The sequence below is a fragment of the Coregonus clupeaformis genome, chromosome 11 (assembly GCF_020615455.1).
Source record: "Coregonus clupeaformis isolate EN_2021a chromosome 11, ASM2061545v1, whole genome shotgun sequence".
Lineage (NCBI taxonomy): Eukaryota > Metazoa > Chordata > Actinopteri > Salmoniformes > Salmonidae > Coregonus > Coregonus clupeaformis.
Window position 1 is genome coordinate 26728818 of NC_059202.1, and position 12796 is coordinate 26741613.

At 45.5% G+C, this 12796-nt stretch overlaps 1 protein-coding gene across 1 annotated transcript; it reads left to right on the forward strand.

Moving 5' to 3' along the window:
* The first annotated feature begins 681 nt into the window (after nt 1–681).
* Nucleotides 682–12510, forward strand: LOC121577424 (SCL-interrupting locus protein homolog). Its single transcript, XM_045223495.1, has 17 exons — nt 682–1028; nt 1316–1403; nt 1555–1662; nt 1918–2033; nt 2264–2451; nt 2988–3244; nt 3373–3456; nt 3683–3769; nt 4126–4276; nt 4528–4637; nt 4942–5062; nt 5159–6145; nt 7350–7473; nt 7619–7862; nt 8586–8742; nt 10502–10821; nt 11082–12510. The coding sequence occupies exons 2-17, from the start codon at nt 1318–1320 to the stop codon at nt 11776–11778; spliced, it is 3837 nt and encodes a 1278-aa protein (XP_045079430.1). The 5' UTR covers nt 682–1028; nt 1316–1317; the 3' UTR covers nt 11779–12510.
* The last annotated feature ends 286 nt before the right edge of the window (nt 12511–12796 follow it).

Sequence of the window (12796 nt, forward strand, 5' to 3'; positions counted from 1 at the left end):
GTAGTAGCCTACACTCGGTCACACCAAACTCTAGTGCAAAGTCAATATTATGTTGCTCTTTTCTGAAATGTAATATCATCATGTTGGAAAAGCCCTTCTATGACTTGTAATATCTACAAATTAAAAGTAACCTGTGAAAGATTAGGTTTGAAAATTATACTGATGTAGACTTGTGGTATACTGATGTGGCATACTTTCTGTTTGCTTGATGTGCTTGCTTCTGTCAATAAAGATGATGAACTATGTAGCTATGGAAAATGCTTATATTTATTACTGTATATCTGGTAAAATTGTGCCCCCTTGTGGTACTTGTGATTTAATTCAAATGTCTATCAGTATCAAAACGCAGTTTCCCTTTGCAAAACGTGACATACGTAAAGTAGCGTCATCGGTATTTCATATTCTTTGCAACCACAACCAGATTCATATCTACAATGTTATAAATTGCACTTGCAATTTGCAAGAATAGTTGGCGACGCCTGTCAGAACCAGCACAGCACCACCACCATTGAAAGAATTGGATGGGCTGAGAAAATCTTTGATTGAGCATATGGGGTTGAACGCGTAATATTTTCAGCTCCTCTGATAGGTCAGCAGCCATGGAACGGAGCCTTCTATTGGCTGGATTTTTTGGCCCGCCATTGGAACCTGGAAACAGCGCCACAATCAAATTACATTTGATTTATCACAAGGACTGTTTGTGTTTAGCAACGTGTAAAGTGATTAATTAAATACTACGCTAGCTAGGTTGCTACCAAGTGAAGTAAAATAATAACGAAAATATTATAGCTTGATACATTGTGGATTTACCGCGGATATGGCCGCTCTGATGTTGCGGAGGAAGTCTTGAAACCGCTGCTCGAGGACATTTCTCACAACATTTGAGCCAGCCAACACGACTCAGTGGCACGCGAACCGAAATGATAGCTAACGCGTTAGCTGCCTGGCTTGCTATTTAACTAGCTAGCTAACTATCTGATAAGCTAACGTTAGCTAGCTACGTTTGGTGAAGAAGATTACTGGCTGTGGTATGTGGTCACAACTAGGGCTAACTAATATGTAAGAATGGGTGTGTGAGCTAACGTTATGTAGTTACGTTAGCTAGCTATGCCATTTTCTAAGCTTTCCAGATGTCCAAAGTCTTTTAACTAGTTTATGTTAAGTATCTAGCTAGGTAACGTCACCTTGCCATCTAGTTTGTCTTTTGGTGTCAGTTAATTACTTGCATATTTGCATGGTGTGTCATGCACACATATTTTGTCAAGGTTAGTTAGTTGTTGACAGAACCATTTCACTTTTCCTGTCCACACCACAGAAATGAGTGTCCAAGTGAATTTGAGAGGACTGCCATCTCACGTCCTGGCCAGTGTTTACAAACCAGAGAAACTGAAAATGGCAAGAAGGTATGTACTTGCTTTCTTCCTTTACATATATCAACCCTTGTACAATTGTCATTTGTTTCCTAATAATTCCAATACAATAACAAAAGCTAACAGTTCCCACGGGGAGGTTTCAGTCTGACACTAGTATTTGATGATGATAACCATACCACAGGTCATCAGAGAACGCACTTACTGCCCTCACCTTCACCAAATCCAAATTGGCCGTATGGGACCCCACACCTAATGGGGATGTGGTTAGCCTCCACCTATCCTATTACAGGTACTCTACTGTTTTCTTTTCGACAGTGACTACTTAGGATGCATCTCAGTAGTCCAGTGGCTTTCTTATCTCCTTCCCTTCGTCTGTACTGATTTGAAATACTTGGCTTACTTTGATCTGCTTAATTCTCTCAAATCAGTTCAGTTGAAACAAAGGAGACAAGGAAGCCACATTATATTGAAATGCACACTGTGATTGTAATTAGATAATGTGCTTCCTTCTCTTGTACTTAAAAACCTGTTTTCTATTGAACAGAAATCCCAGACTACTTCTGGTGGAGAACGTTCTTCGCTTGGCCCACCGGCATGCCCGACAGAGTAACAAGCCCCAGTTCTGCTGTTACTTGCTGGGGACTATTGCTGTGGATTCTGGTGAGATTAACATAGGCATTATTACATAAAATTGAAAATATTAAAAGTTCAAGAGAACTTGTCACACTATTTTTAGATGGAAAATAATGATGATAATGATGGATTGAGTACATATGTTACTGCTTGCTTTCTAAGTACAACTCTTAGCTTAAGCGCTTTATTTTGAAAATGCCCCCTGTCCCTTCCCTTGCTTGATGTGAACTCCCTTCTCTCTCTCCACTTCTTTCAAGATGAAGAGGGTGTGACTTTGACTCTGGACCGGTTCGACCCGGGCCGGGAGCAACCTGGCTCCTCTGGAAAGGTCCCCACTGCCCTGATGCCCGGGGACGTCCTGGTGCTCTGTGTTTTTGGAACCCAGGGGGTCGCTGCCACAGACACCATGGTTCACTCTGCAGAAGATTTCCACATCTCTTTCAAGGTAACATTAATGTGTAAATGTCTACACTGAATGTAAATGTCCTTTGTTATGTTTGAATAAAATGAATGCTTGTTAAGATCTGTAGGCTTTATGCTTACCAGCAATAACTATACAACATATTCTTACAGAGTGCTGTTTTTCCTACTGGAATTTACATTAATCCGAACTGCACCTTGTCAAGTAACTGCCTAACGAAGTAACCCACCTTTACTTTTGTCCAGGTGACAGAAGGAGCATACTCCCTCCACCCCGGGCTTGGCAGTTACTGCAACCTGTCGGCAACAGGTGTTGCTAATCACTGAACTGCCAATTGTCAAAGCATTTTTTTCTGCTTGCTAATACTAAACGGTGCTTTTTACCCTGTCTAATTTCCAGATTTTTCTTGTGGAGAAAATAAGCAGCCCCCATCCCCTCGTCCTTCCCTCAGATTCTCAAGCCACTTTGTGTTTCAGTTATTGAAGTAAAGCCGATCTTTACATTTTCACCACAAATGTCATGTTTGTACAACTTCTCTCCCCTCCTCCCTACCTGTTCAGATGCTCCAGCACTGCTGCAGCACCCGGGAGTCCCTGGACCTGTCCAAGCTGCTTGCCCTGCGAGCACACCTCGGCTGCTCCCAGCAAGCAGACAGCCTGGGCTTCTGCCTGCGCTGGGCCGCCGTCACCCCCGGCAACACACTGGACGCTGTGCCCATTCGGCCCGTGCTCATCATCCCCACGGCCCTGGCCAGAAACCTGAGCGGACCGACCAGCCTCACCCAGCCGCTACACAGCAGCGCTAACCACAAACGAGGGTAAGGACATAGGCCAATAACGGGGTGCGGTAAGGTTAGGATACTTGACTTTGAGCAGACGTTAAGAGCTTATCTCAGTGTTATCAGAAAATGGATGCCCCCCTTCACTTTTTCTCTATTCTGTTCAGCTTTCTGACCATGGATCAAAGCAAGAAACTGCTCCTAGTACTGGAATCTGACCCGAAAGCCTACACTTTACCACTGGTGGGACTGTGAGTATACCCACCATGTACTTTATTTACATCATTTTCTTTGTCCAGCTTGTGTTATTATTTTGGATGTGCGTAAATCCCCCTCCATTCATTAGAGATAATCTGAACCACAAAAGGATTTGTCCTTCCTTATTGTATTCATTTAGTCAAGCTGTTTGTGTGCGTGCGTGTGAGCCAACGCAGGAATGTACAGTTTGGTTGACGTGGTTACGTTTATCTGTGGCAGATGGCTGAGTGGGGTCAACCACATATCCAACCCCCAGGTGTGGGCGTGGTGTCTGAGGTACCTGTTCAGCTCCTCCCTCCAGGACAAGTGAGTGGGGATGCCAATCTGTTCACACATTAGAAAATAGCACACTGACTGTCATGTCCTAGTTGGCCTTGCTCCAGTACTGTATGTGTTGTTGATATTGACACATGTTCATAAACACTTTTTATAAACATGAGAAAAGGACACATCAGTAAGGAAATAACATGCGTTAGTATAGAAACTACATGTTCTAGACATCTTATAAAGGTGATGGGTTGACGTTTGGGAAAAGCACCAAAACAATTGTAATGGGAGGGTGTGTTCACTGTTCAGGTAGTCTGGATTTGTGTTTGGTTCAGTGTTCCACAACATTTGCCTGATACTGAACATACCCCTGGTTTGTCATTGTTGTGTTGCAGGGTGACGTCGGAGAGCGGTGCGTTCCTGGTGGTGCTGTACTCGCTGACCCACAGGGAGCCAGAGTTCTACCAGGTCCAGCCCTGCAGCGGTCAGCAGCAGGACATGACCTTCCAACTGCTCACAAGCACTGAGTCACTCACCCTCTACAAGGTAGGCACACATATGCCTGATTCAAACTATAGGGCTGACCAGAACCGTGCTGGCTTGGACATTTCCCTTTCAGATTGTCCCCTCCAGCAGCTATGGTGGATGTGTTAACCATCTCAGTACAGTTTGGCTCGGCTCAGTAGTATGAAAAGCCCTCTAGTGACCTTTACCAACTATTACAACAGATATGAATTTATATGGTGGTAAATCCATGTGAATATATGACACTTATCTTTTGTTCCTTGTCTGTGCAGAATGTGGAGGAGTCCGAGGGCCGTACTCTGCAGTTTGAGCTCAGTGCTGAGAGCCAGAACCACGAGGCAGAGTTCTTCAGGGAACTGGTGTCCCGTGCCTCCTTCATAAGGTATATATACACAGGCTCTTCTCTCAAACTTCTGTATTAACATGGTTTTACTTAGTCTAGTGCAGTGGATAGGTGGTCAAGGTGAATAGGGCCGTCTCACTCTGAGTGTTGGCTTTTTGTCTGTGTGTTGGGTCACAAGAAAATCATTAGTCATATGTTATTAAATACTAACTGAACTCATGAGAAAAAATCCTGTAAGAGTATCTATGACTTCAGAGGAGTTGCAGTGTGGTAGACAAAAGGCTTTATCAAGACAGTGGGCTCTACGGTGTTTGACAGTGCCTGTCTGTCTTTTCTCCGTAAGCCCTGCAGTAGTGGCAGTGTCTCCTCAGAACAGACTGTCTATCAGTGACCATGACTCTGGAGTAGAGGACGAGGACCTCTCCCCCAGGCCCTCCCCAAACCCCCACCCTCTCACCCAGCAGGTCAGTTGTGTGTCTCTCTCTCCCTCTCGTTTGACGCATATAGCCTATTTGTTGTTATGAACTCTGTTCTAAAAGACATGCTCCATGTTGTTTCAGACCAAGCGGGTCCACCCTTCTGTGCCAGAGCTCTCCCTGGTGATGGACTGCAGCATCCTGGATGGACAGACCATGGGCACCCCTCATCCTCCCCTCTCAGCTCTGCAGCCCAGAGGCAGCAGCCCCCCCTCCCACCAGCTCCACCCTGGGGCAACCAGACCCCCAGGCCAGGGGCCCACCACACTCAGTGGCCCCCCACCCATCAGAAAGCCCCTGACCCCTGCCATGGACCCTCAGGGTAAGGGCAGCAGAGGATCCCCGTTCACCCCTGGGCAGCAGCCACCACCGCTCCGGCCCCCTTCCTCCGGCAGGAAATCGGCTCCTCTGCAGTTCGGGAAGACGTCCACCTCTTCCTCCTCCTCATCTTCCTCTTCTTCTCCAAAGACTTGCTCCTCTCCTAATGGATCAGTCCACCAGGCCAGGCAGTTCCACCAAGTGCTAGGTCCCCTCTCTCACAGGGGGGCCTCCTCTGTCGGACCCCCTCCACGCCCCAGGCATAGCCCCGGTCACCCCCCGGCCCCCATGCCCACTCACCAACAGCCCCCTGTCCATCTCAAACACTTCCACAGCACCCCCAACCCCAACATGAACCAGCCTTGTGGGTGCTGCTCCTTCCAACCACACGACCATGTAACCCCCCTGTACCACCCCAACTACTGGCAGGGAGCTTCAGGTACCCACAACAGCCCAGATAGGCACTTCTGCTCCATCTCTGATAGTAATCGCCCCACCTCTCAACTTTCCCCTTCCCACCAAACACACCCTCACCATAACCCAGTGTGCCACCCTGGGGGCCCACACTTACACCATTTCACTGCCCAGGGGCCCTGCTTGGAGCTGCCGGCCCCCGTCTGTCAGAACCAGTGTTGCCAGGCCCAGTCGGCGAAGTCTCTCTCCCCCCTGGACGGACCCATGGGCCTCCTGCCCTCTGATGCCTACAGAATCCTGGTGGACCAAGACCGGCAGCTCAAGTTACTGCAGGCACAGGTCAGGCTCTGTACGGTGTCGTTTGGTACAGTGTCAGATAACCACAATCTTGCAGCTTTAGAAAGGGCTTTTCAACAGTTCTTACTAGGGATGCACAATATATCAGTAAGCATATCGGAATCGGCCGATATTAGCTAAAAATGCCAGCATCGGCTCTATGTATAGTTTAACGCCGATGTGCAAAACCGATGTCAAAGCTTACGTGCATACCTGTATAACGTAGGTAGATGACGTAATGACGGCAGGAAAAATACAGCGCTACACAGCATTCCTAACCTAGCCCACAATGTCTGCTGTGTGGATCTATTCTGAAGTTTCAAAGGAAGATAACAGAAAGGCCATATGCAACGTTTGTGCTGCTATTGTTCCCTGAGGAGGGGAGAAAGTGAAATCTTTCAATACCACAAACCTAATTACTCATTTGAAAGTGCATCACCCCCAGACGTTCAGCGACTACTTACAACAAAAGCAGAAAAAAACTAAGCTCACACTTCCAACAACTAAACAAGTTCAAGTCGAGCAGTCCTTTGGAAGAGTAAGAACATTTCAGCGAGACAACTCAAAGGCGAAATCCATTAATGCCAAGATAATGGAATTCATTGCCCTTGACATTCTACCATTCTCTGTCGTGGATGATGTTGGCTTTCGCCGACTGGTCGAGCACCGGTACACACTACCAAGTAGGCACTATTTTTCAGATGTTGCCCTACCGGAGTTACACAGTATTGTTGAAACTACATCCATGAACTACTTGCTATGGGTGTCATTGCTATTAGCTTCACGACTGACATTTGGACCAGCGACGTCAGCCCCATGGGCATGCTGAGTGTGATAGCACAGTGGGTCAACAAGGATTTCGTACTGAGGAAAGCCGTATTGTATGCTCAAGAATGTGCTGGTTCTCATACCGCTGCTGCCATTTCAATGGCATTTGAAAACATGTTTGAAACTTGGAAAATCCCCAAGAACAAAGTACACGCTGTACTATGTGATAATGCTTTGGAAGAATACGGAATTGCCAGTTTGCCATGCATGGCACACATGCCAGTGGCAATAGGTAGGAAGATAAATATCGGTATAGGTTTTTCTTTGGTAAAGAAAATATCGGATATCGGTATCGGCCAAAAAATGTAATATCGTGCATCCCTAGTTCTTACCCTTGCACTTGAACCATTTTCCAATCCTGATGTCCCAATTATTTCAGATCCAGAAGCTACTGGCGGCCCAGGGGAAAGGGGGGAGCATCTCCACTGAGCAGGCAGCCATGCAGACACACACCTCCCCAGGACAACCCACCAAGAGGAATGTCAGCATCGCTGTAGGAACAGGTACTGGACTCATCACTGGTTTCAGCTATCTCACTCTTGGTTCATTTGAGAGCATTTCCCTGACAACATGGGGAAAGGCTTGCTGCATAGAACTACTCACTGCAAGTCACTCTTGACTCTTAATGCATCTTTCCTTTCTGTGTAGGTGCCAGTCTGTTCTGGGGAAACCCCATCGATGCCCCCGCTTGTGATGAGGACGAGCGCCAACAGCCAGAGTGGCACACGAACAGGGGGCCTGGTGCTCCCGATGGCAGCAGGTCCTCCTCTGGTCGGAATTCTGGCAGTGCCAGCCTCACCCACAGCAGGCACGTGGATGGCACAGAAGAAGAGAGTGGGGGCAGTGAGGGACACGTTCCAGGCACACCCTCCAACCAATCAATGCACCAGAGGTAAGATAGACTGGTTGGCTGCATTCCAAACGGAATGCTTGTTTCCTGCCATCGGCCCTGGCTGATCCACCTTCATTTTAAATTGACTGGAAGGGTGCAAGAAAGTAATGTCGTAGTTGGCCACCTGGAACTCGGAAAGGTTTAAGGGGCAATCTGCTGTTAAAACAATAACAAAGTATTATCCCGCCACTGTTTTGGTAAAAAGTTGAGGGATGGAGCTGGAGAAATGTAACCACGCTCAAATTCATAGACGGAGCTTTGTATGCAAAGACTGACCATCCATGATATCAAAATGATTGTTTTAACCATGTTATGAGGCTATACAGTGTTTTTTTTACAATTGCATTGTTCACAAACATTGGAGTAAAACAAGCTTATATTTTGATGGGGTACGACAGTTGAACTAAGCATTTTAAAGTTATATTGTGCAATAATTAATGGCTATATAATTAATTTAAAAGTAAAAAAAAATGAATGTAGCAATCACAGATTTCCCCTTTAAGCGGAGTTTACATCATTTTTCTCCCTCTATAACACAATGGTGAGTTGTCAATGGTTGAAAGAAATAGACCAAGTTTTCAATCTAAAATCCAGCCAAAATGTGGAAGTCAGGGTGAGCCCTCACAATTGTTTTCAGAAGGGAGATCCCACCCCACCATGTGGCCATTTCATTCAACTCTTACTGTATTATGAACAGCATGTGTTTTTGTGCGGTTGTTGCAGGATTCAGTCAGCGTTTGGGGACGGTTCCTTCCAGAGCCCTGTGTTGGGGGAGAGTGCCAGCATGTACTACCAGTCCCAGTCGCCACAGAGGGACAACACCAAGAGTCAGGAGACCAGAGCAGTGAAGGACGATCAGAGGTTTTATCAAGACCTATTGGTAAGACTCATTCATCTTTTATAGCAGGGGTGTCAAAGTCAAATGGACGGAGGGCCAAATAAAAAATTTAGCTACAAGCCGAGGGCCGGACTGTTCGAATGTTCATTGAAAATTTTTTAAATGACGCATATAGTCTAGTGAACCTAATTGAACCTACTGAAAACCTAACAAATATATTCCAATATGATCAGATAAATAAAGCAATATTTTCTTATGGCTCTGTCAGTAATCTTTAATTTTCAACAGACACAAAAGACAAATTTCCTTTATATAAAAATCCCCATAACATGAACATTAAATGAAAGAAACCGGTATTCAAGGCACCATCAGTAGCCTATATTTTCTATTTTAGCAAAAGTGGGCTAAATTTACTTCAAAGAAAAAAACAATAATAGCAATTTTCTATCATCCACTCAACTGAAATATTTTTAAAATATAATTGGATTGAAATACAATAAAATAAAGTGCAAAAATCTATTAATCAAAAACAACACTTTGTTTAAGGAGAAGTAACATGCAGTGAAAACAAATATTAAACTTTAACTTTTAAACTTGAACTGAGTAAAAACTCTAAATATGTGATTGCACAGTAATGTTCACTTGTTTGAGGTTGAGGGTGATACTTGGTGGTGTCCCATCTTTTCCACAAGTTCATCAATGTTCGGGGTAAGGCTCTGAGCTGAGGAAATCCTCAGAATTGAGTGGAGGTGTTCAGCAGTAAGTCGACTTCTGTGTGATGTTTTGTTCAGGTTCATCAAAGAAAACAGTTGTTCACACAGGTATGTGCTGCCAAACATAGACAACGTTTGAGCAGCCTGGATGCGCAGCTGGGGCATTGTGTCGGGGAGGAAACGGGCGAACTCCGCAGCACCCACTGCCGCATATTTTGCCCTCAGTGCATCATTGCATTGGAGGTCAATCAACTCCATTTGGAGGTTTGGTGGTGAGCTTTCCACGTTTTTTGAACAGAGCCTGTCGAGATTTGAGGCCTCGTTTTAATTCCTCTGCCTTTTGTAGCCTTTGTTCCATGTCCATATTCTTGTTTTTGTCCGCGTGTTTCGTTTCATAATGTCGTCTCAGATTATACTCTTTCAGTACCGCCACACTTTCTCCACACAGAAGACACACAGGTTTTCCAGCTACCTCCGTGAACATATACTCCGACTCCCACCTTGTTTGAAACCCCCGGTTCTCAGTGTCCACCTTCCGTTTTGCCATTTTTGATGGGTATCTGAAAGTTAATTTTACTGTGATGCTGACGACTGCTGTGCCAATAAATATTGAAATGAAGCAGCCTACTGCTCGGTGCGTCACCGTTGCATTGTGGGAAATGTAGTATTGGTGCGTGTAAAAGATCTGCGGGCTGCCGGCTTGCTGCGGTCTGCGGGCCGGTTCTAATAATAAATCAAGATCATCCCAGGGGCCGTAAAAAACCTTCTCGCGGGCCGAATGTGGCCCGCGGGCCTTGACTCTGACATATGTGTTTTATAGGGACTTCATTTGTTCCATGTATGGAGAAAAACTACGAAAGGAAACAAAAAATAGTTATGAGCACGGCCCAAGTGATGATGCATTTGCCCCATCTTTTATCCTAGTTTACTTATTTATGGGTAGGCTTCAACAGAATATAGTATTGCAGTGAAATGGTTAATCCACATGTTATGTGGCCAGCCTCCCTCCTGATCCCTGACTATTTGTCACTTTCCACTAAATGTATGAAAAGCACTTATCAATGAATAAGTTCTTCTTTCCTCCACAGGGCCAAGTGAACAGCCGTCTCCAGGGATCAGTGAACGAGGAGGAAGATGAGGAGGAACAGGACAGACAGATCTCGTACCCACAGCAGCAGAAACACTGCTTGTCCCCCAGACGAGTGTCCCACTCTCAGTCCCAGCAGTCATCCCCTAGCCCTGTCCCCCTCCGCTCCCGTAGGCCGGAGCCCAGAGAGCAGCCGCCAGGAGGGAAGGACCAGGTGCTCCACGCCACACTGCGCCAGCTGCAGCAGCTAGGGGTCAATGTGGATCTGGACTCTGCCGACCCGGGGGGCAAGGCCACACGCAGCTCGATGGAAAGCTCCAGGTATGAGCATCGAATTGTCATGTTTATTCAGCATCTTTGTACCTACAGTATGTAGATCATAGATGCTATTACTGTTGCTAATTGTCTTCTATTCTCTCTCTCATTTTCATGTAAGTCCAAGAAGTACTCGAAAAATAAATGTTTCAATTGGCATGCACTACAGCACATATTAAAGAGTAATTACATAGGTTACATTACTTATGCAGAAGGTGTTCCTGTTAACTTTGATAAAAAATGCAGCTCTGTCTCCTTCTCCCCAGTACCCTGGCTGGCATCAACCCAGAGGCGGTCATCAGCAGACTGACCCTCCTGGAGTCCACGGGGACCAGCATGTGGGGCCCCAGCGGCAGCGTGGACCTCAGCCTGGAGGCCAACGCCATCGCCCTCCGGTACCTCAGCGACCAGCAGCTCTCTAGGCTTTCTATGGGGGGAGGGCAACAGCCCCCCAGGGCCCTCCCTAGGTTCAGCCCCTGCACACTGCTCTCAGAGAAGCCTGGAGCGGAGAAGATCACTGTTGGACTGAGTTGTATCCTGTCTCCCAACATGTCCTTCGCCACCCGCAAGTACATGAGGAGGTACGGGCTTATAGAGGAGGGGAGCGGGAGTGAGGAGGAGATGGGATATACCGTACAGTTCCATGTTCAACAGGAACAAGTAGGGCAGGGAGAGAGGGAGCGCAAATGTTTGGTTCTGAAAAACATCACCAATGAGTTGCCACATTGCAAACCTGTCCACCCCCAGGCGCCACATGCAGACTCTCAAAGCCAGCTACTCAGGGACTTGCGTCCTAAAATGCCGCTTTTGGCACGCGGCGCCAAACAACATTCAGACAAGGAGAATGGTGCAAAACGGCAGCCATCTTTAGGTGAAATGCAAAGGGAGTGTCCACAACCAGAGGGGTCGATGGGACATTTCTTGGACCTGAATAGACTTAGACAGCTGCCGAAACTTTTCTAAAGGTCTGCTAAATTATGTAAATGTAAAGGCCCATGGGAACTAATGCAAAGGAAACTCAAAATGACAAATGAAATGTATTGCCGAATCCATTGGGATTTTTCAGTGTGGTTGTATCCTTAGTAAGCTATTTTTGAATGCTTCCATACAATTTTTGTTTACAGATTGTTTTGAATGCCTCTTTGTTTGAATCTTCATGGTGCTCATTGTTTGTAATGGATACATTTGTGTGTGACCACTGAAACAGAGGCTCTTACCAAATCTCTTCACCACAGTGCTCTTTGTCTGTGAGCAAAATGTCCTTGTTGCCTTTCTACTACAACCATTTGGAAGAGGGTGTGGTGTCATGATGTATCTAGCGCTTTTCAATGGTGGCAGCTAGGTCATTGAATTGTTTAATCAATTTTAATTTAAAGTGTGTTTTATTTTCAACATACCATGGATGCCAATTGTCTGAACTGTGGTAAATGTTAATTCACAATAGTTTGGCCTTTTATTGATAACCACTATACCCAATGTCTTGGTAATTGGTGTACACCTATTTGTAGTCAATGTTGGGATTTTTTATGTTTCCATTTTTAATGTTGTAAATATTTTACGTTTCTTTCATGCTGCTTTGTTTTTCTTGTGTGTGTGTTTACATGAAATGCTGGCTCCAGCATTATTTTTCATTTCTCAACTTGAACTTTCTATTTAAGATTGCCTTAATAAATATGTACCTGATTCATGTTTTTACTTTGTACTTTTGCATTGGTGGTTTGTTTTACTTTTGTGAATTTAAATTTTTTTGTGTTCTGTTTAGTTAGCCCACTACATTTCCCCCGAGGCTCACCAAAACCCAGCCTTCTATCCCCTCTGAGAATACCCACTGTCAACCTAATCTCACTGCTCTTCGAAAAGGCTGCCATGTCACACAAAATGGGTTTATCTAGAATAAACTGAGAGAAGTACTAGAGATTTTAGATTGAATTCAGTTTAATACAGATGTTTAAATGAGAAGCGCTCTTTCAAAGGCAATACG

Excerpts from the sequence above, each read along its gene's own strand:
- LOC121577424 (XM_045223495.1), top strand. The coding sequence starts at position 1,318 with ATGAGTGTCCAAGTGAATTTGAGAGGACTGCCATCTCACGTCCTGGCC. Across the intron at positions 1,663-1,917 it reads CTCCACCTATCCTATTACAG|AAATCCCAGACTACTTCTGG; the intron begins GTACTCTACTGT and ends TCTATTGAACAG. Across the intron at positions 5,063-5,158 it reads CCCACCCTCTCACCCAGCAG|ACCAAGCGGGTCCACCCTTC; the intron begins GTCAGTTGTGTG and ends ATGTTGTTTCAG.